The 25,963-nt window shown below is 42.8% G+C and overlaps 1 protein-coding gene across 5 annotated transcripts in view; it reads right to left on the bottom strand.

The window, feature by feature from the left end:
* The window catches only part of LOC144504574 (parkin coregulated gene protein homolog), a 357,038-nt gene that overhangs the window by 233,879 nt on the left and 97,196 nt on the right, over positions 1–25,963 (bottom strand). For all 5 annotated transcript variants that reach the window (XM_078230135.1, XM_078230137.1, XM_078230136.1 and 2 more), the window contains one exon: positions 24,795–24,929. In XM_078230135.1, coding sequence (XP_078086261.1) covers positions 24,795–24,929 — 135 coding nt within the window. The remainder of the gene's footprint in view (positions 1–24,794; positions 24,930–25,963) is intronic.

The raw sequence follows: 25,963 nt of genomic DNA, 5'->3' as shown, positions 1-25,963 counted from the left end.
GCCCTCAGCAGTGCATCTCAGAGACTGAGCTATGCTTTGAAGTTTGTCAGACATGGCTCTGATGTCTTGCTCCAGACTTTCCACTGCGGTTGCCACCCTTGCAGTGTTGGGTTGGATGTCAACACCGGCAACATCTCCTGCAACTGAAGGCTTTGGAACTCCTCTGTCCCACCGAGCCGTTGCAAGAACATTGCTGACAACCACTCCTGGTATTCATGGCTCTGCCTTTGCATCTCTAGGAGCTGACGGAGAAACAGTCCAGAGGCACAGTGCCTGGCTGGGTCACAGCTGAGTCCTGGATCCAGCATACCTGTAATGGTTATCATATCATACTCTTCTTTTCTATTTGTGCTATTAATGCATTCCATCTTGCTAGTAATCCCGTCGGTAGCATTTATTTACATTGCTTATTGCTCATTCCCTCTGACACATCTCACTAGAAATTTAAAATGCTGCTGTGAACAATTTAAATATTCTGTCCCGACCATTGATTTCAAAACTCTATCCTACTTGCTGAAATTTCAAGATGGCAAACAACACCTTCAGATCATAATGATAAAGTTTGTTTTGGACTGAAGAAGACTCCTTTAAAATTATGTTGTAAATAATAAATTTTAAAAATGATATTTAATCTAAAGTTTTCTTCCTTGTGGTATAAACGGTAAGTTTTCTATTCACTAATGGGATACAGACTTTATCTGCAAGTACGTTAAAGATCTCGATAAAAACAGAATGCCCATGGTGATTCTGAATTTTTCAGGCCTATTTGCTTGTGAAGTTAATCTTTTTTGCAACAGCTAAACAGCCAGGATTCTCTATCTTACATTTCTGTCAATTAAAATTTATAAATGATTCATCTGTGCAGATAAATCTACTTAAAATTATTATGAAACAAAATTCAACTCTAGAATATAAATAATGCATTTCTGACTTAGCAATGATTGTACATTTACATATAAATGATATTTTCTTCTGCATTGTTACCCTGTTACAGAAATTGGAGAATTATATTTGTTTTTACAAATAAATGTGTTACTGTACAATTTGGGGTCCGTAAAAAGATCCTGTCATAGAACCAATGGAGTGTTATGAACCTCACCCCAACCACTTTTATTCGGTCAAAGCTGACTGCAAATAATTGATTTTGCTTAACTTTTAGATTCCTGATCATGATTGATGTTTGAGTCTGATGCATTGGGCAAAGTGGCTGAAAGGATTTGTTGCAGTTGTCACTGTGCCAGCTCAGTCAAATCTGGACTTTAAACCCCTTCCCAACCCATCGTGCTTAGCATTGCCCTGTAGATTTTCACCTCTTTAGCTTTCATACATACTGACGACACCCAGTTCTACTTCACCACCACCTCTCTCAATTCCACAACCATAGCTAAATTATCAGACTGCTTAACTGACATCCAGTACTGGATGATAGAGGTTTCCTCCAAGTTAATATTGGCAAGACTGAAGCCACTGTTATTGATCCTGGCTCCAAACTCCTTTCACCAGCTACTGACTCCATCCTTCTCCCTGGAAACAATCTGAGATTAAGCCAGTCTTTTCACAACTTTAGTGTCAAATTTAACCCCGAGATGAGCATCTAACCTCATATTTGTGTTAGCACACATCACTAATTCCATCTCTGTAATATTGCCCAACTTCACACATGTCTCAGCTCATCTGCTGTTGAAAGCCCCATTCATACCCTTTGTTACCTTTAGACTCAACTATTCCAATGCACTCATGTCAGGTCTTCCACATTCAACTGTCTACTATCTTTAAATTTAAGGCCTGACGATTGGAGGGATTTTGGAGTTCTGCAAAGGAGGATCAAAAAATTAATAATTAAAGAGAAATGATAATATGAAAATGAACTAGTAAAAGACATAAAAACAGACTAAACTTTTCGACAGGTATGTAAGAAGAGATTAATGAAAGGAAATGTGGCCCCATACGAGACAGTTAAAATGTATAATGGGAAATAATAAAATGGAAGAGATATTAAACAAATACACTTTAAATCTGTCTTCATGATGGAAAGCACAAGAAAATTAGGAACTATTGATAAACCAGGAATCCAATGAGAATGAGGGACATATAAGTAAATAAATATTCCTGGAGAAATTAATGGGAGCAAGTGGTGACAAATCCGTTGGACATGATGACATGCATTATAAGGTTTTAATTGAGGTTGCTGAAAAGAGAGTGGAGGAATTAGTTTTAATCTTCCATAATTCCCAAGATTCTAGAATACTTACCAAGGATTGGAAGATAGCAAACATGACCCAACTATTTAAGAAAGTAGAAAGAGAAAACAGGGAACTATAGTTCAGTTAACTTATCAGTAGTCAGCAAAGTGTCAGAATCTATTGTTAGGAACATGGTAACAGAACACATCGAAAATTGTCATATGATTAAGCAAAATCAATAACAATTTATTAAAGGGAAATTATGTTTGACAGATCTCTTAAGAGAATGTTTTGAGGATGGTGGATAAGGGGGAACAAGTGGATCTGGTGTATTTGGATTTTCAAAAGGCATTTAATAATGTGCCACACAAGCGGTTATTTCACAAAATTAGAACTCATGGGATGTAGATAATATATTAGCATGTATTGTGGGTTGGTTAATGAACAGAAAACAGAGAATGAACAGAAAATAGAGAATAAGAAAAAACAGGATATTCTGGATTTCCAGGCTGTAACTAACAGAGAGTCACATGGATCAGTACTTAGACCTCAGCTATTTACAATATATATCGATGACTTCGATGAGGGGACTGAGTGTATTGTATTCAAGTTTGCTGATGGTACAAAGTTAAGTGGGAAAGTAGGAGGTGAGGAGGATGCAAAGAAGCTGCAAAGGGATATTGACAGATAAATGGACAAGAACATGGCAGATGGAATACAATGTGACATAGTGTGAAGTTAACCCATTTGGTTGGAAAAATTTAAGAAGATATATTTTTTGCATGGTGAGACACCAAGAGGGACCTGGATGTCCTTCTTCACGAATCACAGAAAAGGAGATTTCTTTTCCGGGAAGAATTATTTTCTCTCAATCTGTGGAATTCTCTTCCCCAGGGAGTGTTGAAGTTTGGTCATTTAATATTTTTAATGCTAATTTGGATAGATTCTTGACCGACATAAGTCAAAGTTGTAAGAGGTTAGAGAGGAAAGTAGAGAACACAATCAGATCAATCATGAATTTATCAAATAATGGTGCAGGCTCAAAGGGCTGATTGGCCTACTCTTGCTCCTAATTTGTATGATAGTATTCTTGTAAAGTTAATGAGCAAGTACAGAAATGAGTAAAGCTTGGATACAATATACTCAGTCCCCTGCCAATCCAGAATGTCCTTTTTACTCCTATTCTCTGTTTTTGATTTTAAAATACTCATCCTTATTTTCAAATCCCTCAATGGCCTTGCTTCTCACACTCACTGTAATTTCCTCCAGCCTCACAAATCTCTGAGATATCTGTGCTCCTCCAATTCTGGCTTCTTGTATGTCTCCAAGTTTTAATTGCTTCACCATTGGTGACCATGCTTTCAGTTGCCTAGGCTCCAAGCTCTGGAATATCCTCCCTGCATCTTTCTGCCTTACCTTCTTCCTTTAAGACTGTTATGATGGCCCTGAAGGATTTGGGGAGATCGTTGCTAGATCTCCCTGTGGATTTCATGCAATGTGAACTTCCTTATTGAGTGAGCACTGTTTACACACCAGCCTTCAACTGGTCTGCCCTGGAATGCATGTACAGCCTATGAAGCCTTTTGAAAATTCTCAACAACTCCATTAACGAGCGCTCAATATTCTCAACCACCTAATTTGTCTTTTATCAGGGATTGGGCTGGATTGTACCTGATCGACCCTGATTCTGGTGAATATGACTGGTGAGGGAGGGATGCATGTAAGGCCTGAATTAGAAAATCAGATTATTTTTCATCGCATTGGAGGAGGTTTTGGGATAAGTATGGGCAAAACCACAAAGGGATTTAAACACAAGGATGAAATTTTTAAATATGTGGCACTGGGGTAGTAGAGTTAGCAAGAACAAGGGTGATGGGTAAACTGGAGTTCCAGGATGGGATATAGGCAGAAGGGTTTAGGATGAGATGGAGCATGTCGTGCCAACCAATAAAGAATTTAGCTAACTGGATCTGGAAGGGGTAAATAAATCAGTAAGGGTTTTAGTGGTAAATCATGGAATGGTTACAGCAGTGAAGGAGGCCATTTACCCTGTTGTGTCTATGTTGGTTGTATGCATCAGCAACTTGCCTATTCCAATGCCCTTACCTTTTTGCTAGCATTACAAAGTTTTTTTCCCTTCAGATAATGATCCATGATTTAATCTACAACACTCAGGCAGTGCACCAATTGCTGTGAAAACCATTTTCTTCATGTCACCAATACTTCTTTTGCCAATCAACATAGTGTCCTTTGGTTCTTGATCCTCCCACCAAATGGGAGCAGCTTCTCCCTATCGACTTTTTCCAAATGCCTCATGGTTTTGGACACCTCTATGAAATCTCTAATCATTTTCTTCCAAGGAGATTAGCCCCAGCTCCTCCAATCTATGCACAATACTAAAGTTTCTCATCTCAGAAATCATTCTCATGAATCTTTATGGCACCCTCTCCAATGCCTTCACATCCTTCCTAAAGGTTGTGGTGTCATAGAGTCATAGAGGTTTACAGCATGGAAACAGACACTTTGACCCAACTTGTCCAGTTTTTACCATGAAGCTAGTCCCAATTGCCCGCGTTTGGCGCATATCCCGCTCTACCAATCTTACCCATTTAACTATGTAAATGCTTCTAAAAGATAAAATTGTACCCGCCTCTACTACTACCTCTGGCAGCTCATTCCAGACACCCAGCACCCTGTGTGTGAAAAAATTGCCCCTCTGGACTCTTTTGTATCCTCTCCCCTCTCACCTTATTACTATGCCCTCTAGTTTTAGACTCCCCTACCTTTGGGAAAGGATGTTGACTATCTACCTTATCTATGCCCCTCATTATTTTATAGACCACTATAGACTCTTAAACCTCGTACGCTCCAGGGAAAAAAGTTCCAGTCTATCCAGCCTCTCCTTATAATTCAAACCATCAAATCCCGGTAGCATCCGAGTAAGTCTTTTCTGTACTCTTTCTGGTTTAATAATATCCTTTCTATAATAGAGTGACCAGAACTGAACACAGTATTCCTGTGGCCGTACCAATGTCTTGTACAACTTCAACAAGACATCCCAACTCCTGTATTCAGTGTTCTGACCAATGAAACCAAGCATGCCAAATGCCTTCTTCACCACCCTGTCAATCTGTGACTCCACTTTCAAGGAGCTATGAACCTGTACCCCAGAATTCTGTGTTCTATAACTCTCCCCAATGCCGTACCATTAACTGAGTAAGTCCTGCCCTGGTTTGATCTACCAAAATGCATCACCTCGCATTTATCTAACTCAAATTTCATTTGCTATTCATCAGCCCACTGGCCCAATTGATCAAGATCCCGTTACAATCCTAGATAACCTTCTTCACTGTCCACTATGCCACCGATCTTGGTGTCATCTGCAAACTTACTAACCATGCCTCCTAAACTCTCATCCAAATCATTAATATAAATGACAAATAACAGTGGACCCAGCACCGATTCCTAAGACACCCCGCTCGTCACAGCCTCCAGTTTGAAAAACAATCCTCTACAACCACCCTCTGTCTTCTACCATCAAGCCAATTTTGTATCCAATTGGCTACCTCATCCTGGATCCCGTGAGATTTAACTTTATGCAACCATGCAGTACCCTGTCAAAGGCCTTGCTAAAGTCCATGTAGACAACATCGACTGCACTGCCCTCATCTACTTCTTAGTTACCCTTTCAAAAGATTCAATCAAATTCATGAGACATGATTTTCCACTCACAAAGCCATGCTGACCGTCCCTAATCAGTCCTTGCCTCTCTAAATGCCTGCAGATCCTGTCTCTCAGAATACCTTCTAATAACTTACCCATTACAGACATTTGGCTCACTGGCCTGTAGTTCCCAGGCTTTTCCTTGAAGCCCTTCTTAAACAAAGACACAATGGGGGCGATTCTCTCAAAAAGTTCTAAGTGCTGAATTCACAGGAAAACTGGTGTAAATCATAATTGTTTTCTCACTGTGACTTCAGACAAGAATCTCCACACTCTGTGCACTGCAGAGGTCACAATCATGAATATCATTAAAAGTTCAGGGAGCGGATTCTATTCACGCCGGAGTCTGACTGTCCTGGATCTCTGCGCATGCGCAGTGGCCCCAAACTGTCAGCCTGCAGTTTGCTGGCCAGCTTGATCACTGGCCAGCCTGGAACCCTCGCTGTGCTGCCCCTCCATCCCACCAAAGGCCTGATCGCGGTCCCCACGAGCATTCCTGGGCCAGCCCCACCCGACCCCCCCCCCCCCTCGTACCCCCATCCAGGAGCGCTCCGATCTCCAGCCCCACCTCCCAGTGATGATCCCCCCACACCCCCCATCCTGGAAGACCCTCCCCCAACGGGAGGCAGACACCCCCCAGCACAACACCCCCACCCTGCCCCAATTGCTGGCCTCCCTCCAGACCGAATGGTCCCAGTGGCAGAGTGGCAGCAGGAACCCCACCCCCACCAATCGCCCTAACCTCCCTCCCTTAGGCTCTGCCCCCAGTCCCACCCCCTTGGCATTGCCCGATGCCTGGTGGGCAGTGCCAAGGTGTCCCCTGGACATGGGCACTTTGCCCCTTGGACAGTGCCAGCGGGCACAGGCTGGCACTACCAGGGTGCCCATGCCCAGGGGCACCAACCCCCACCACCCAACCCCCTGGGGGCCCTGATGGCCCCCTTCACTTCAGCAGGGTCTCCCGCTAGTTCCCCGAAAGTGGGGAGTTAGTCTGAACCCCACCAGAGTGAAATTGCACTGACGGGGTGGGAGATGCTTCTGCCCCGGGCCCGATAATGACATTTAAATAACATTAAAATAAAATTAAGATGACTTACCTGCTGGTCCCGCTGGTTTCCAGCATGGTCTCGACTGCGCCAGATATTCGGCGCTCCAAGGTGCACATGCCTCGGGAATGCATGCGCGAATTCCGTGAATCAGCCCACTTGCGATTCTCCCAGATGACACACATCGGGATGGGAGAATTGCCCCCTACATTTGCCACCTCCAACCTTTAGGCACCTCACCTGTGGCTGTCGATGATTCAAATATCTCTGCCAGCGGACCTGCAATTTCCTCCCTAGTCTCCCACAATGTCCTGGGTTACATTTAGATAAATGTGAGGTGATTGAAAGTATTCAGCGATGGAGCATCCGCAATCCTCTAGGGTACAGAAGTCCAAAGATTCATAATCCGTTAGGGGAAGCAATTTCTCCTCATCTTAATACTATATGATTGACTACTACTCTGAGAATGTACCCCATGGTTTAGATCCCCAGCCAGGGAAAACAATCTTTCAGCATCTACCCTGTCATACCCCTTCAGAATCTGTTATGTTTCAATGAGGTAGTCTTTCATTCTTCTAAACACCAGAGAATATAGGCCCAATTTACTCAGCCTCTCCTCATATGACCAGCGTCTCATCTCAGGGAGCAATTTAATGAACCTTGTCTGCGCAGCCTCCAATGCAATATATTTTTCCTTAAATCTGAAAATCAAAACTGCACACAGTATTCCAGATGTGGTCTCAACATAACCCTGTACAATAGCAAAAATTCTTCATTCCTGTGCTCCAGTCTCATTGCAATAAAGGCCAGCATGCCATTGGCTTCTTAATTACTTGCTGTACCTACATGCTAATTTTCTGAGTTCCTTGTGCAAGCACATTTAAGTCTCTCTGACATAACCATTTACAAGTTCTATATCATTTAAAAACATGTTGTGGTTTCCTATTCTCAAGACCAAGGTAAATGATCCAGCTCTTCCAGTCTCCAATCATTAGATTGTACAACCCAAGATGGGGAGCCTGCCTGTTCTGGTGCTCTGATCTCTATGGAATTGCTGAGTAATTTTGAACTTCGAAAGATCAATTTCTCTCTGAGCTAGAGCCGGGGACTTCAGATATTTCCCCAGTACTTACCTGGATGTTTATCCAGGAAATGTTCAACAATTTAAAACATGATCTAACAAATGGGTAACTACAGAAATGACCTGCCACTCACTCACTCACCTTCCCGTTTGTACAGGTCCCACCTCACCCAGAACTGGTCCTAATGCCCCAGGAATCTGAAACCCCCCCCCCCCTTACACCATCTTTTCAGCCACATATTCATCCCATTATTTCTTGCTGTTTCTACTCTGACTAGCATGTGGCACTGGTAGTAATCCTGAGATAACTACCTTTGAGATCCTACTTTTCAACTTGCTTCCTATAATTTGCTTTTAGAATCTCATCCCTTTTTTTACTCTTGTCGTTTGTACAAATGTGTACCATGACAACTGGCTGTTCACCCTCCCCCTTCAGAATGTCCTGCAACCTCTCTGAGACATCCTTGACCCAAGCACTAGGGAGGCAACACACCATTGTGGAATCTCTTTTGGGGCCACAGAAACATACATCTATTCCCCTCACAATTGAATCCCATATCATTATTGCATTTCTGCTCCCTTTTCTCCTCCCTTGCGCAGCAGAGTCAATCATGGTGCTACAAATTTGGCTGCTGCTGTTATCCCCTGAGAGACCTTTCCCCTCAACAGTATCCAAAACGGTATATCTATTTTGCAGGGGAATAGCCACAAGAGATTGCTGCGCTGCCTGTCCTCTTGCCTGATGGTCACCCATTCCCTTCCTGCCTGTGGAGACTGAGCCTGCGGTGTGACCACATCTCTATATGTTCTATCCACAATACTCTCCACCTCACAGATGCTCCACAGTGTCCCCAGATGCCAATCCAGCTCTGAAACTTGGGCTTCCAGGAGCTGTACCTGGAGTCACCTCCTGCACACATGCTGGTCCTGGGAACTGGAAACATTCCTGGTCTCCCACATGGAGCAAGAAGAGCAGGTCATGGCATGGAGATCTCCTGCCATGTCTTACCTCTAAGTTAAATTAATCCTTTTAATATCAAACAATATCAACAACGGCTCTTCTTCTCCGCTCTTTGTTATTACAGAATAGATTTCTGACAAACAATGAATCACAGAATGATGTCTTAACAATTATAATCGATAGGTGTAGTAAGTACCTACCCAACTGTACTCACCCAAACAGCTATTTTGATTTCCTTAGCAGATGTAAACTTGCAATATTTATTCCATCAACTTTAGCCTGTTCTTCCCTAATACCTATATAGGGGGGTTTGTTTAAGTTTCAAATCCTTGATTGTGGTTGGAGTATGTTACTTGCAAACTTACATGGAATTCAATGATATTTAATGGTATGATCATAATTTCCCAGTGGATCTTTTACTATGACATTACTAAGTGACACTGCCTCATTACACAATACCAGACCTAAATAGCTTTATCCTTAGTCAGTTCCACAACATATTGTTCCAGGAAAACTGCCATGAAAACATTCTACAAACTCATCCTCTCAACCTCTAATTTGATTGCCCGAGTCCACATGAAGATTAAAGTCACCCACAATTATTACATTGCCTTTGTTACAAACTCCAATAATTTCTTGTTTAATGCTCTGTCCATTGGTCTAACTACTGATCAGGGGCCTATAAACTACTCCCAGAAGTGTTTTCTGATACTTGGTATTCCTATTTTTTGTCCATACTGATTCTACTTTATGATTTTCTGAGGAGAGATCCATTCTCATTATGTCCTTATGTCATTCTTTAATATCAGGGCTACTCTCTTCCTTTGCCATTCTGTCTGTCTTTCCAAAATATTGTGATGTGCAGATGCCGGCGTTGGACTGGGGTAGGCACAATAAGAAGTCTCACAACACCAGATTAAAGTTCAACAGGTTTATTTGGTAGCACGAGCTTTCGGAGCACTGCCCCTTCATCAGGTGAGTGGATGAAGGGGCAGCGCTCTGAAAGCTCGTGCGACCAAATAAACCCGTTGAACTTTAACCTGGTGTTGCCAAAATATTGTGCACCCTGGAATATTTATTTCCCAACCTTCATTACCTACAATCATGTCCTTGTAAAGGTGATTAAATCTAAATAATTTACTTCTATTTGTGCCACTAGTTCATCTATCCTATTACAGATGCTTCATGCATTCAGACAAAGAAACTTTAATTTAATTTTACTGCTACTATTTCTTGCAATGACTTTATTCTCCGATACACAATTAATGTTAAACTCTCTGTCCTACATTGCTTGTCTTTCGTCACATCGCTACATTGTTCCATTGCCTTGACCTTTCTCCCATCTCTCCGCGAAAACAAAGAACAGTACTGTACAGGAACAGGCACTTTGACCCACCAAGCCTGCGCTGATCACATTGTCCTATCTAGACCCACCGCCTGTAGCCCTCTATTCTCTGCCTGTTCATGTGTCTATCCAGATAAGTCTTAAATGTCACTAACGTGTCTGCCTCAACCACCTCACTTGGCAGTGCATTCCAGCCCCCACCACCCTCTGTGTAAAAAACCTCCCCCACACATCTCTACTGAACATTTCCCCCCTTACCTTGAATTTGTGCCCCCTTGTAATTGTTATTTTTGCCTTGGGGAAAACTGTTCACCTTATCTATGCCCCTCATAATGTATTAACTTCTATCAGGTTGCTCCTCAGCCTCCGTCTTTCCAGAGAGAACAATCCCAGTTTATTCAATCTCTCCTCATAGCTGATACCTCCATACCAGGCAACATCCTGGTAAACCTTTTCTGTACTCCCTCCAAAGCCTCCACGTCCTTCTGGTAGTGTGGTAACCAGAATTGGACACAGTCTTCCAAATGTGGACTAACCAACGTTTTATATAACTGTAATATAATTTGCCAACTTCTATACTTGATGCCCCGGCTGATGAAGGCAAGCATGCCATATGCTTTCTTCATCACCTTTTCCACCTGTGCTGCCACTTTTAAGGATCTGTGGACCTGTACTCCCAGATCTCTGTGTGTCTACGCTCCTGATGGTTCTGCCATTTATTTTATAGCTCCCACCTAAATTGGATCTACCAAAATGCATCACTTCGCATTTGTCCGGATTAAATTCCATCTGCCATTTCTCCACAACTTAGTTAGGTGACTGGTCAGGACACTGGTTCCAGCCTGGTGTGGAGCCCATCGCTCCTCCCTGAGTACTGATACCCAAGCTCCACGAATCTAAACCCTTCTTCCCAAACAATTCTTTCAGCCATTTAATTCTCTAATCTCTTTGACCCTATGCCAATTGGTGTGTCTCAGGTAACAATTCAGAGATGATTCCATTTGATGTTCTGTGTTTAATTTGGACCCTAATTTCTCAAACTCTCCTAGCAGAACATCATTCCTGCTTATACCTTATACCAAGATCGTTGGATCTCACACATTGGCCTTGACAACTAGATCCTTCTTCTCCCACTCCAAGTTCCTGTCCAGCTGTAAGATGTCCTTAATCCTGGCACCGGGCAGGCAACACAACTCTTCAAGCTCTCAGTCGCGGCTTCAGAGAATGGTATCTATCCACCTAACTATGCTGTCTCCTATCACTGCTAAATTCCATTATGCTCCCCCCACTTGAATGGCAACCTGCACCCATCCATCCTGCAGTTCTTGCCCAGATTGACACAGCTAGCACCTTGTACCTGTTAGACAAAATCAGGGATTCAGGCTCCCCCATCACTACAAGCCAGTTCCCTATACCTGTCTGACTCACTGTCACAGCATTCTGTTCGTCACCATTGACCAACTCTAAATTCTGCCTAACCTAAGAGGTGTAACTGCCTCTTGGAAAAAGCATCCAAATAACCCTCCCTCTCTTTTATGCTCTGCAATGTTGGTAGCTCAAACTCTAGCTCAGCAACTTTGGGTCAAAGTTGCACAAACTATAGACACTGCAAAAATGGTTGTCCAGGATCTCTATACATTCCCAAAGATTCCCAAACATTGCCATCACCTCAATCCACCATCCCTGCCACATCTGTCTAATCTTATTTATTTAATAGTCAATTAGTTATTAACTTACATAGCTAAAGTGATAGGAAGTTACAATCTCCTAGCATGGAGACAAAGGAAGAAAATTTACCAGCTACCATAAGCTGAAAAAAGAAAAGGATCATTGCATTTCCTCTCTGCACCAAAATCCCACTTGAATCAAATTTCCGACTTTGTACTTAGTCTATGTCACATTCAGACATCATCTCTCTGTGTGTCCCCTTTCTATATGCAGTTTGCAAACCTGTCTACTTTACAGAGCGCTGATGACTCACTCCCAGGATGCAATGCCAGCTCAGCTTCTTGCTACGATAATTAACACCTGTTCAAGGTGATCACTTTGAGCTGATTGATAGATAACTGCCACTGCCAGCCAGCTTTGTCCCTTTGTTCCTGCATCTCCTGAGAATTGTACCTTTTATTTAACGTTGCCTCTCTTCATTCTTCCTATCTAAATGAATCACTGCACACTGCTCTGCACTTTCCACCCATTTGGTCACCCAATCCACCTACCTGTCAATGTCCTTTGGAAGTGTAACATTATCCTCCTCACAGTGTAATCTGCAAATTTTGACATTGTGCCCTGTATACCTAAGTCTGGGTCATTAATGTGTATCAAGAAAAGCAGGGGTCCTAACACTGACCTCTGGGGAACCCCACTATAAACCTTCCTTCAGTTCAAATGGTTGAAGTAGGAACAGAAGCAGGTCATGCTAATGAAGTTGAAATTGACAGTCTTTGTGATACAAAGATGTGCAATGAGTTTCAGAGAGAATAAATTGCCAATGTTGCAAACTGCAACTTCAACCTGACACAGTGACGTGGGAGGTGAAGGAGTTGGTGAAGGGTACAGAATATGTCCTGGAGGTTGAAAGTGATCGCTTCAGTCTTCCCAGTGTTTAACTGAAAGAAATTATACTTCATCCACGATTGGATGTTGCAAAGCAATATCTGAATTGATTTACCATGTTCACACACACAGACACACGATTGAACAGAGAGTCAAAACAACCAATCATTAAGTCCAAAAAGTAGCTTTGCACATTTTCGCTGGTACATTTAAAACAACTCACATTCTATTTAAACCGTTTCCTTTGTAATCTTTAGTATTCAATTACAGTTCAATTCGGTAATTATGAACACAGAATCCAAAATTATGGATTGTCTCCACAGGGAACCTATGCAGAGACTTTGCATAACTATTAACATCTCTGTAGATATAATGTGTTAATTGATTTCATTGGAGGGCCTTTATAATTCAGCAGTTTTATACAAAATGATGTTGCACACCTGATAACACCCATGAATCATGTAATGAGGAGCACGTTAAATTTAAAGAGATTGCTTTCAGCATATATTGTGTTTCTCACATTTGGGGTGTCATACCTTTGAATATGCAAATTTTTACATCACACTTTGTGATTGAGCTAGAAGTGCTGAGTAGATGATCCATCTTAGCCTCCTTTTGAAGTCCCAGCATCACAAATGCTCGTCTTCAGCCAATTTGATTCACTCCAAATTACATCAAGAAACAGCTGAACCAACTGGATACAGCAAAGACTAAGGGCCTAAAAATATTGCAGCTGTCATACTGAACACTTGTGCTCCAGAACTAGCCATACACCTAGCCAAGTTTTTCCCGCTCAGTTACAACACTGGTATCTACCCAACAAAGTAGAAAATTGTCTAGTTATGTTGATAAAAGGCAGAACAAATCCAAACCAATCTGACCACTTCCTACTCTCAATTATCAGCACAGTGATGCAAAATGTAACTGATAAAGCCATTAAGTGGCATTACCAATAACCTGCTCACTGGTACTCAGTTTGGGTTCTGCAAAGATCACTTGGTTCCAGGTCTCATTACAGGTTTGATCCAAACATGGACAAAAGAGCAGAATTCCAAAGGTGAGGTAAGAGGAACTGCCGTTAACATCAAGAATGCATTCAACTAAGTGTCAATGGGAATTGTGGGGAAGCTCTCCACTGGCTGAAACTGTACCGAGCACAGGAGAAGATAGTTGTGTTGCTGAAGCGCAATCATCTCAGCCTCAGGACATCACTGCATGAACTCCTCAGAGCAGTGTCTTCAGCCAACCACTTTTAGCTGCTTTACCAATTACCTTCCCTCCATCATAAGGTCAGAAGTGGGGACGTCCACTGTTGTTTGCATGTGTTCAGTTCCATTTGCAACTCATCAGATAATGTAACAGTTCATGCCTGTATGCAAAAAGACCTGGACAACAGTCTGGCTTGGTAGCAAGTGTTATTCATGCCAGGTAATGACCATCTCCAACAAGGAAGAATCTAACTAAACCTCACTTTAGTTGCAAAAATGCTATTACTGCTAAGTCCCCTCCATCCTGGAGGTCACCACTGCCCAGAAACTTAACTGGACCAACCAGAAGACTACAAGAGCACATCAGAGGCTGGATATTCTGGCAAGGAGCTCTCCTCCAGAAGTGTGATGGAATATTCTCCACTTGCTTGGATGAGTACAGTTCCAACAACACTCAGAAAGCTTGAATACATCAAGAACAAAGCAACTGGCTTGAATGGCATCCCATGCACCACCTTAAACATATGGGTGGCATGGTGGCACAGTAGTTAGTACTGCTGGCTCACAGCACCAGGAACTCAGGTTCGATTCCTGGCTTGGGTCATTGTCTGTGCGGAAGCTGCATGTTCTCCCTGTGTTTGTGTGGGTTTCCTCTGAGTGCTCTGGTTTCCTCCCACAATCTGAAAGATTTGCAGGTTAGATCATTGGCCATGCTAAATTCTCCTTCAGTGTATCCGAACAGGCACTGGAGTGTGGCGATTAGGAGATTTTTACAGTAACTTAATTGCAATGTTAATGTAAGCCTACTTGCAACACAAATAAATTAAAAAAAACACTAACTTCTTCCACTACTCAATGCAGATGTCTGTCCCATTTACAAGATACATTGCAGCAACTTGACAAGGTGTCTTCAACAGTACCTTCCAAACCAATCATCTCTGCTGCCTGAAAGACAAAGCATAGCAGGTGCACGGGAACATCAGCGCCTGCAAGTTCCCCTCCAAATCACACACCATTGGAAATATATGTTGTTCCTTCATTATCATTGCCTCAAAATCCTGGAACTCCCATCGAACAATACTATTTGTGCATCCTATTTTACATGGACTGCAGAGCTTCAAGAAGGTGGCTCACCACCACTGGCTTTTCCCGCAATTTTTGCTTCCCATGAATGAACAAAATCAAAACATTGAAGAGCAATAAATCATATTTAAAAAGGATTCCAGTTGCACACAGGCAACGCATATGAGTTCTGCTGAAGAGCCACTAAGGATGCATGAAAATAACTGCTTCAGAATGAACACAGAAATGTCTAGAAATACTCAGCAGGTTTGGCAGCATTTATGGAGAGTGGTATAGAGTTAATGGATGGAATTTAATTAAACCCGCTAGAGCTGGAAACATGGTGGGTGAGCATATATAATTGTGCAGGAGGACTTGGATTGGAATCCTGATAGCAGGAAAACAGAAAGCAAGCAAAAGAGCATCAAGAATGAAGTGAGGTGGCAATTTCACTCAGAAGCAAAGGGAAGGTGGTTAGCTCATTGTCAAACTTGATAACTCAAATTTACATACTTCTGAATCAAATTTTTACAGCCTTGCAAATTTAATGGGAGGAGCATGGGAATCCCAAGCTGTCAGAATCATGTCCCTGATGGTTTTTAGTCGACACCTCTAACTTCCAGGAGAAAAGTTGATCTGAATTATGAATTATGAGAAATGAATTAATTACCTGCAAATCTCTGTCAGACAGTGCCAGAGAAGGTTGAAAGATCAGTGGGGTTCGGGACCATACCTGGCTTTCCATGTGTGCAGGAGTCATCGACTACACACATACGGCAATGATCAGACTATTGTGCATTAGTCATCAGCAGAAAGCAAATGTATTTCATAAATGTTCAACAATTGTTTGTGACAACAGGAAGAAAATTATGCAGATCAGTGCCTGATTTCCAGGCTGCAGCCACAATGTATGTTCTTCAGAACTCGCACATTTGTTCCATCCACAAATACATCTGCAGGGAAGGATACTCAGTGACAGGGGCTACCCTCTTTGGGCTTCACTGATGATGAGTCAGGAATTCTCACAATGAGATAGAGGAATGGTAAAATGCAAGTCACGGCTCCACAAAAGCTCTATCAATCACACAATAGAACTGCTGAAGATGCCCTTCCAAAGCCTGGAATGTTCTGGGGAGTTCTACAAAATAACACAGCAAGGGTCTCACAGATCGTCGATGGCCGGGATTTACCTAGTGCGCTAGCCCCTGACAGGAATCCCCCCCCGTTCCCCACCCCAGCAAGAAGTCCACTGGGAGGGCTTTGGTGCAGATCTGGACAAACGTGGAGCTGGTGACTTAACTCTGAGAGGGGGAAGGGAGGCAAGTGCTGTGCCCATGAGTCTCTCTGCTGCTGCCAGGCTGCTGAGGGAGGGTTCCGCAAGGGACCTGGGGGTTGGGAGGGCTTGGGCTGGGAAGGGAGGGGTTGACCACAGGAGCCTGTCTCAGGATGGGGATCCTTGACTCAGGAGCCTTCTCGGGCATCCATCCCTGAATTTCCGGAAATTCTCATCACATACATATTGCTTCCTTTTGAGATTAACTACTGTCTTTCATAGGCCCTGCGATGTCTCCTCTCTGGGGGAGACTACCACTGCCTCAGGAACATTAGACTCAGTCGGTTCCTCTGGCTTCATCTACAACACTTCAGGATCTGAGCAAACTTCCCTCCTTTGATGCAGTGTGGCAACCAGGTGATCCACGTGCCTCCTCCAGACCAACTCATCCTTGGTCTGTAAATGACAATGGCCCCATCTGGACCATGACCATCGCTGGGACCCATTTCTCACCCGATGTCTAGCCAGCACGGTCTCTCCCTTCTGAAAATTCCTTGACTTGGAATTCCCCTCCCTTCGGGCCATCTGACCTTCCTGGTTCTTTGTCACCACTTCTCTCGTCTCATCTGAAGGTCACAGCTGGTCAAATGAGGTCTTCAGTTTCTGATTAAGCATTAAAGATGCTGGGGAACACTGGGTCATTGCATGATACGCGCTTAGAAATAAAGGGTGGTACGGAGCCAACCCCACCCATCGGACTCCTTGGTGGTTGAGGTACACCCCAAATGCTTCAACACAAACTGTGTCCCATTGTTGCCTACCACTTGTTAAGGATTTCCAAATCTAGCAAAAAATTCATCAAGTCAATCTATACCGCCTCTGTGGACCACAACTTCATGATTGCTATTTCTGGCCACTTTGAGTGGGCATCGACCACTATCAATAGCATTTGTCCTTCCCTGAACATGAGAAGTCAACTTGGATCCTTTGCCAATGAGCTTCAGGCTGTTCCTATCGGTGAATGGGTGACAATGGCAGCGCATTCCATACTAGAGTACAGGATTCACAAGAATCTGGGAGTTTACACTTGGCCACCAAAAATAGCTATGGCAATCTCCTTCATTCGCAACACACCTGACTGTCCTTGTTCCAGCACCTTCCCTCTTAACGTGAGGGAAATGACCACTCTCATCCCCCACAATAGGCATCTATCCGATATGGACTACTCCCACTTCCTGGACAGGTAGGGACGTAAATCAGGCTGATTTCTATGAATAGTGTTCCCTTGTAAGACTTAAGACTGGGTCATTTTGGTTAGCATTTCGCATCTGGGCTGTAGACACTGGTGCTTTATCGTCTTGATAAAAAATACATAAATTTTAAATTCCAATCAGGAACATCCGTTCCTCCAGGGAGAGGCAACCTTTAAAGAGCATCTGCATTGCCATGCTTCTCTGATTGTTGATATTGTATCGTACATCGTAGGAATACACTTATAGAAGTAGTGTCCACCTTTGTAGGTGTGCTGTTGCCATGGATGGTATTCCAGTATATGGTTCAAAATTGTGGTGAGGGCCTGTGATGTTACAACACAATACTCAATCCTTTATTTTTGACCTGGGCATAGTTTTCTTCTGTTTTCATCAAAGACTTGGACGTGAAAGCAATGGGTCTTTATACTCTTCATTAGACAATATATGCAATATATGCAACAATACAGCACCAATCCCATAAGGCAAGGCATTGCAGGTCAATTTTAGTGGCAACTTCGGGTCAAAATGCGTTAGCACTTCTGATCTTCTTAAGGTTTGTTTTACCTCCGGGTAAACCTCCTCACACCCCGGGTCCATCTCCATGGTTGGGCTTTACCAAGCATTTGGTGTGAAGGTTTTAGCATGGTGGCCAGATCTGGCACAAACGTGCTATAGTAATTGACCAACCACAAGAACAAACACAATTCCAATATGTTCTCTAGTTTAGGAGCCTTTATAATGTCATCCATTACGTCAGCCCCTTTCTATGCTCCTTATACACTTAAGACTGTGTGGCCAAATTCCGCTCCAACTCGAATTTCAAGTTTGCTGATGACACTGCCGTAGTGAGTCGGATTTCAAAAAGTGATGAGGCAGAGTACAGGAAAGAGATAGAGAACCTGGATCAACTGGTGTGACAACAATAATCTCTCCCTCAATGTCAGTAAAATGAAGGAGATAGTCATCAACTTCAGGAAGCATAGTGGAGGACATGCTCGTCTACATCAATGTAGATGAAGTGGAAATAGTCGAGAGCTTCAGGTTTCTAGGTGTCCAGATTACCAACAACCTGTCCTGGTCCCTCTATGCTGACACTAGAGTTAAGAAAGCCCACCAATGCCTCTACTTTCTCAAGAGGTTAAGGAAATTTGGCATGTCTGATATGACTCTCACCAACTTTTACAGATGCACCATAGAAAGCATCCTTTCAGGTTGATCCACAGCTCGGTATGGCTCCTGCACTGTCCAAGACCGCAAGAACCTACAAAGGGTCATGAACGAAGCCCAGTCCATCACGCAAATCAGCCTCCCATCCATTGACTCTGTCTACGCTTCCCACTGCCTCAGAAAAGCAGTCAGCATAATTAAGGACCATGCGCATCCCAGGCATACTTCCTTCCACCTTCTTCCATTGGATAAAAGATACAAAAGTCTGAGGTCACATACCAACCGACTCAAGAACAGCTCCTTCCACGCTGTCATCAGACTTTTGAATGGACCTACCTTATATTAAGTTGATCTTTCTCTACACCCTAGCTATGATTGTAACATTATATTCTGCACCCTCTCCTTCCTTCTCCCCTATGTACCCTATGAACGGTATGCTTTGTCTGTATAGCACGCAAGAAACAATACTTTTCACTGTATGCCAATACATGGGACAATAATAAATCAAATTAAATCATGTTGCTTGGGAGTAATAAATAAAATAAAATCGATGACGTGGCCCAGGTATTCGATTGAATCTCTAAAGAATTTGCACTTTTCTTTACTTGCAGGGCAAGATATCCAGGAGGGATGGGGAACTAATATCAGAGGGGTGGGAGGACTGACAGATCTTAAGTGTTCTATGTACAGTTTACACAGAACATAGAGATCACTGCATGTGCAATGGTGCCCTCTAGCTGTAAGCAGCCAGCAAGAATAGTCTCTGTCCACTCCCCCGACTGGCATGAATCACACTTCAACTCTCTTTTTGCACTAAGTGGCATAAGGTCGTGTCTGAAGCTCGCCGAAAGAATGTGTGCAATTCTCTACTGTTTTCACAATCATTCAGCACTTAGAATTTTTTGGTAAGATCGCCTCCTAAGACTTTTTTTGTTAGCATTTTCATTGGATTGCTTCATTACAGAGGACACAAACTAAATGGTCCTGGGGAAAGCATCTTGAACAAATGCATTAAATTCACAGTGCTCTGCCTGTCTTTTTAACAGCTACAAATTGAGCGATGGACTCTCCTTCTGGCTGTACTCTTTTATAAAATTAAAAATGGCGAACATCTTACTCCCTATGGTGCTGAGAAAAATTTCTATCACCTTATTGTCTAAGTATGAATGCCAATGCTCCATATGTAACGTCCAGCTCTCTATTTCTTCATTGGACAGTCCCATCGCTCCAAATTGGCCCACCATTTTCTGTTCCCGCCAGCGAGAATTTTTCCCACCACTCGTGTTCAGTAGCCGTTCGCAGCCCGAGTTTCACTATCTTGGCGCCAGCCGCTTCTTCGCCAGCTGTGCTCTCACTACTCTTCCCGTCGAATGTAGCCCAAGTACCCTCGTGACTGCTTCCCACGACGATCTCGTTGTTCTCGGTTGAGAATTTCCTCTCCTATTCTGGCCGCCGACTGTAACACAAGACCCCTCATGACCACCGCCTGATACCCAGCAAGTACCTTTTTTTTTGAGACGTCGAATGCAGCCCAAGTCCCCTCGTAATCCTTCCCTCGAAACCTAGGCGTGTTCCTTGCAAGTCTACCCTGCTACCTTGTCAGTTCACATTGTTTTCGGAGTTTGGGTGATGTCTGATCTTACTCCCTTCTTCCAAATACCCGGCGGTAATATGCAGCCTGTGGACCGTGACTCAGCCTCGTCACCAGTTAGTATTAAGTCTAATTATGGACTATAAAGGAATTAGCAGGTAAGTAGGTGTAAAACGAACAGGAATGGTTCATTCAACATCATGCCAGTACCACAGCAAGTACAATACTGCCCTAGCAAGCTTGTGCTCTGGATCAGTTGACCTGTTCTCTTAAAAGGGGCAAACTCCCAACTACATGCATAATAATGGGCACAGCACTTGCCTCCCCGGCCCCCCCTTGGGAGTTCAAGGCACCAGTGAGGATGTCACTGCTAGGGTGCAAGGGGGCAGTGCAAGGTTAACACTGGGGATCCTGAGAAGGGTCCTGAGTGGGGGCTGACAGTGGCTATGAGGGGGCATGACCTGAGGGGATCCCAATGTCGGATTGTCTCTCTTGTGGGGTGCAGGGTGTGGTTTGAGGCCTCTGGTTGGACAGGGGTCCTTCTTACTTGGGAATTTTGTGTGGGTACGGGGGGAAGGGTTGGGGGTTCTAAACACACTGGTGAGTCTGGATCAGAGGGCTCAGGTGCCGTTTCACAAGGGCTTCCAATCTCACAGTGCACTGGGAGACCCCCTCTCTCTCCCCACGGACATCGGGACCCCCACCCTCATCGGCACCATGTTCCTCCACCCCCTCCCTGACAAGAGTCACTAGCATCGGGGTCCACCTGATATGCCCCACTGCCTGACGCCTGAAACGCCTACTCATCATGACCCCTGACATAATCCACCCCTGCATGACCCCCCTCTGCATAGCCCCCCTTATCAGATCACTCACTGAGGCCCCATCCCTTGGCACTGCCTCTGGCACACTGGCGGTGCCCAACTGGTATTGCTGAAGTGCCTGGCCGACACTGCTATCAGATGGTATCAGATGGCCACTGCCAGGTGGGCACTGCCTGATGGGCATCACCTAGCCATGCTCCTGACCACCAGGGGGCTTCAATAGCTTCTGAGTCCTCACAGTGGCCATCGCGCCAGGCCTCCGCTGGTGGAGACCAGCAGTGATTCTTGCCATTCTCGCATCATTCCCCGAAGGCCGGAGAATCCTGTTAGCTGTGAGTCAAATGGGCTATGCATATTTAAATGCTACCTTAAATATGTTAGTGGCCTCGTGCCCTTTCTGGGTGCAATCTGGTTCGCACCATTAGAAAGGGATAGGGAGGATCACAAACTATTTGGCACCGAGTGCCAAAACCAATTTTTAGGCCAGCACGCTATTTTCCGGGATCAGCACAATCTGTGCCAGGAGCGACAAGGTTAGAGAATCACTCCTGTTACCTTTAAATTTGATAAATCATTCTAAACATTTAAAAAAAAAATTCTGTTCAGCCAATAATTTTGTTTCTCCACTACAGGTAATCAGGTTATGTAAAATTCAAAATGTAAAAATTGGTTCTACATCCCTAATCAATAAAAGGTTTGATGTTCCAAATGCTTTCAAGGTATTACCAACAGTAACGTGTGCTTTTTGAGAATGCTGATTTCATGGGGCTCCCTAATTCCTTCACTGTTAGCAGAAGTGATTCAATAAAATAACAGTCCAAAGCTTCCAGGTTGCATTTGCACCTAAAAGATTTTTTAATGATTGAGACATCCCATTTTTGGAAGGGTGTATACATCTTGCAACTGCAACTTTCATTGAGCACTTCACAGAGAGAAATGGGACGAGTGGGATGACATTATCCTGCAGTGCTCTTGCCAAAGCTGCCTCCCTTCCTCACAGTGCTAGGTATGCCCGAATAAAGCAGGAGGATTTCACGTCTGGACCTGATCTGGCAGAATTAGGCCCTGCGATAATTTCAATGGTTTGTTTCCCGAGGGCAATCAATCACAGATTGATCAATTGCCACTGAGAAAGAGACACATTTGAAATTTGTCTTGGCAATTTTTAAAAGTTGTTTAGCCAATACAGTTGGTGGACTCGCACGACAATATTCTACCACATCTATATTCCTCTGATTAACTCAAGCAGACACCATAATTGAACAAGAAATGGCGCAAGCTCCCATCCAAATTATGCTAATACTCCTGGATTTGAATCAAGGCTGGATGGAAGTTGTGCTTTGTTCCCATCTTCTCCCAAAGGCTATCACAGGATTACCTAACCCCATATATATATTGTGTCCTATCCAGTCTACTACAACTAAGTATAATAAGACAACCAAACTCAGATACTACTGAGGAGAAAATCAACAACTGCAGAAAAGCTTAGGGGAATAATGCAGAGCAAATCTTCACCTTTTACAATGATTTATTTAATTTATACTTATTTATCTCAGAATTTCAAGACAACCACGGAAGAAAAATGGTTCCTGGAAGTTTTTAAGCATATCTCGTTGAGCACAATCTGCTGATGACACTAAAAAAAATGTTGCAAAGTTTTGCCAAAAGGAAACAAATTAGTTTAATTTTAATTTTTATGGAACTTTATCGCAAGGGACAATGGGAGTAAAGAGTGTCTAATACTGCTATGTTCCAAATACTGCTATATGTTTATTTATATTAATACAAAGGGAACAAATGCAATTTTTTCCTGCAATTTTTACAGAAACTATTACTTATTTATTTTTCAGGTATCAATCTTTAAGGAGATCTCATAAAATGTTATTTCCAAGCCTTTCACCAAAAATATGCACCCCTTCCATAACTCAGCAACTGCCCCATTCCCCAATACCCCGGTCCTGCAACATAATTAGAAAGTTACACTGTTTTTCTACATAGAGTCATAGAGGTTTACAGCATAGAAACAGGCCCTTCGGTCCAGCTTGTTCATGCCGCCCTTTTTTTAAAAAAAACCCTAAACTAATCCCAATTGCCCGCATTTGGCCAATATCCCTCTATACCCATCGTACCCATGTAACTATCTAAATGCTTTTTTTTTGGACAAGTGCAGTGAAGAAGAGACAGGGGATGAGCAGAAAATCACAAACTATTAACTTTGCATTTTCTAATATGTGTCAATACGAGTGTTTTACTTGAGAAGGAAAATAATGACAGTCCTTGAAAAACAGAAATCCAATTTTCATCATTCCACTATTGATGGCTGTGCCTTCAGCAGCCTAGACCTTAAACTCAGGAAATTCCTCTTCAACCTCACTCTGCTACATCTCTCTTCCTTTAAGTCTCTCCTTAAAGCCAACCTTTGACCAACCTTTTGGTCACCTATCCTGATATCTCCTTATGTGCCTTGATGTCCAATTTTATTTGTTAATGTTTCCATGAAGTATGACTAACTGACATACCAAACATTTTCTTGATTACCATTCCAAACTACTTCAAACATTTTCTAATAACCTCCATTTGTCCAGTAACAAAATCATCAAAATAAGTCACTTCAAATGTTGCTTGTGTATATTACATTCCACATTCTAACAATTTTGTTAACACTATTGAATTCTATATGGAATGAAGATGAAACAATACTACTTTGTCAAATAATACCCCCAAAACCACTGAAGAATACTCTGTAATTGAAAATACTGCCAAAATAAACTTAACATTCAGTTGAAACAGAGAGAGTGCAATAAAAATGAATGTATTCCATTTTGTAAATAATTTGTGTGTTTCAACCTGGCTGATTCGCAGGAAAGTATACTTTTAAGTGCCCTGCAATTTTCACACATGAACCGTCCTGTTATTTTATGCAATGCATATTAGTATGAGTGCATTCATTAAATAATGCATTTGATTTGAAGCTAATTAACCTTTTGTCAGATAAATGTGAAAGATAGGGCCATTTGAAGCTGCATATCAGCACATAGACAACATGTGTTGCAGCTATTAAAAGAGGTAATGGAATAAGGATTGACCTTCATTTATATTCTGCTCCACATCACAAAGGGCATACAATCTTGACCTATCCATTTAAGTAATTAAACCTTCCATTTGGAAACATCCTGCAAGAAGAGGTGAAGCTCGGGAGATAAATGCCTGCTTGCTTGATGCATTTAGCTCGTTCCATCACTTGATAGACTGTTTTAAATAGCCTGGGTTGCCAGGTCCTCATAAAAATGGAGATGGATTGGCCAGGAGAGAATACTCTCAAATGAAAGCTGATTCTTTCAACTCTTTTGCTGGATATAATTTAATTGTTAGCAAGGGTGGGCAGCTGACTCAGGAGACCTGTCTTTTTTCTTGCCCCTTTTTGCTGAGAAATGAATCCATCTGATTAATTTGTAAACTAACCTTGTTTGGCAATACGAAATATTACTTTGTGTTGCAGTGCTTGTCATGACTGTACTCACCTTCCAAGCTATTCGATTTCCATGTGAACCATGTTCCAGGGCAATAGGGAAATCGCCTCGTTTATAGCACTTGCGAAAAGCTGTAGGTCCACTGGGTCTCTCTCGAAAAGATCCTGCAGATGAAGGACCAACCACCTTGAAAAAGCAATAAAGATATTTATTGGAATCTTTGGAATTATTCTCATCCCACAATTGTATAAACTTAACATAAATGTTGGAGATGCAAATCCAGGCTAGGATTGCCAATAACATTTTATTTATTTTATTTGGGTTATAAGAATTACAGAAGTGAAATAAAATCTGGCTTATTTATTTAACAAGGGATAATTTTCTGCTTGGTTCTTCCTAAAACATTCTCTTTCCTTAAAAAAATCTGCTCCCAAGATGTTGTTTCAAAATTAAGAGATCGTGGGGATAATTTTATCTTTGGACAATAGTGTAAAATGAACAATATTGGATCAGCTTCCTGTTAAACATCTCTCAATTTGCAAACCAGGTGAGGTCCGTGACAGATGGCTGATTCTACACTGTTGCCAAAGTCAAAACTATCCTGTCCGTCATCTTTTGCCAGGGAATTAAATACCAGGATACAGTTGAAAGAAAATTGCGTATTTGAAATGTAAGATTCAACCCTGGCTGGTTTGGACTGGTCTCATCTGACATATGATCCCTATGACAAATGACTGAAACAAAAGAGAAGGGACCAGATTTTCATCGTGGTTGTGGAAGAATTTTTAATACAAAGTGATCCCACCTCCAGCAGTGACGGCCGATCGAATTTTCATCTGGGGGCGGTAGAACAGATTCCAGACAGGCCTATGGTCTCCCATACCAACACAGAGGCAGAAGTGGACCACTCAGCATGGGCTGATAAGAGACTGGTTTTCACCGCTGTCTTTGTGCTGCAGGAGGTTCATGATTTGTAGTGACACCGACAAGTATCCTTGGAAGTGCTGGCTGAACTTCATTCTGTAAATATTTATTTTATTATTGCTGTCATTGCTGGCCAATAGCTTGATGTCCTAGCTATAGTTGGTTCAGCACAAAATAAATCTCAGTTAACACCCAACCCAATGTAAGTTTCCAGAGTTCTCACTCTGCTGCCTCAGCCACGCTCAGGACTGAAGGCCAGCTGGCCCAACCTGGCTCTGCTCTCCCCTGCATGTGGG

Source organism: Mustelus asterias, chromosome 15 (genome assembly GCF_964213995.1).
Source record: "Mustelus asterias chromosome 15, sMusAst1.hap1.1, whole genome shotgun sequence".
Classification (NCBI taxonomy): Eukaryota; Metazoa; Chordata; class Chondrichthyes; order Carcharhiniformes; family Triakidae; genus Mustelus; species Mustelus asterias.
Note: the sequence above shows the minus strand (reverse complement) of the source record. Positions and strands in the feature narration are given on the sequence as shown.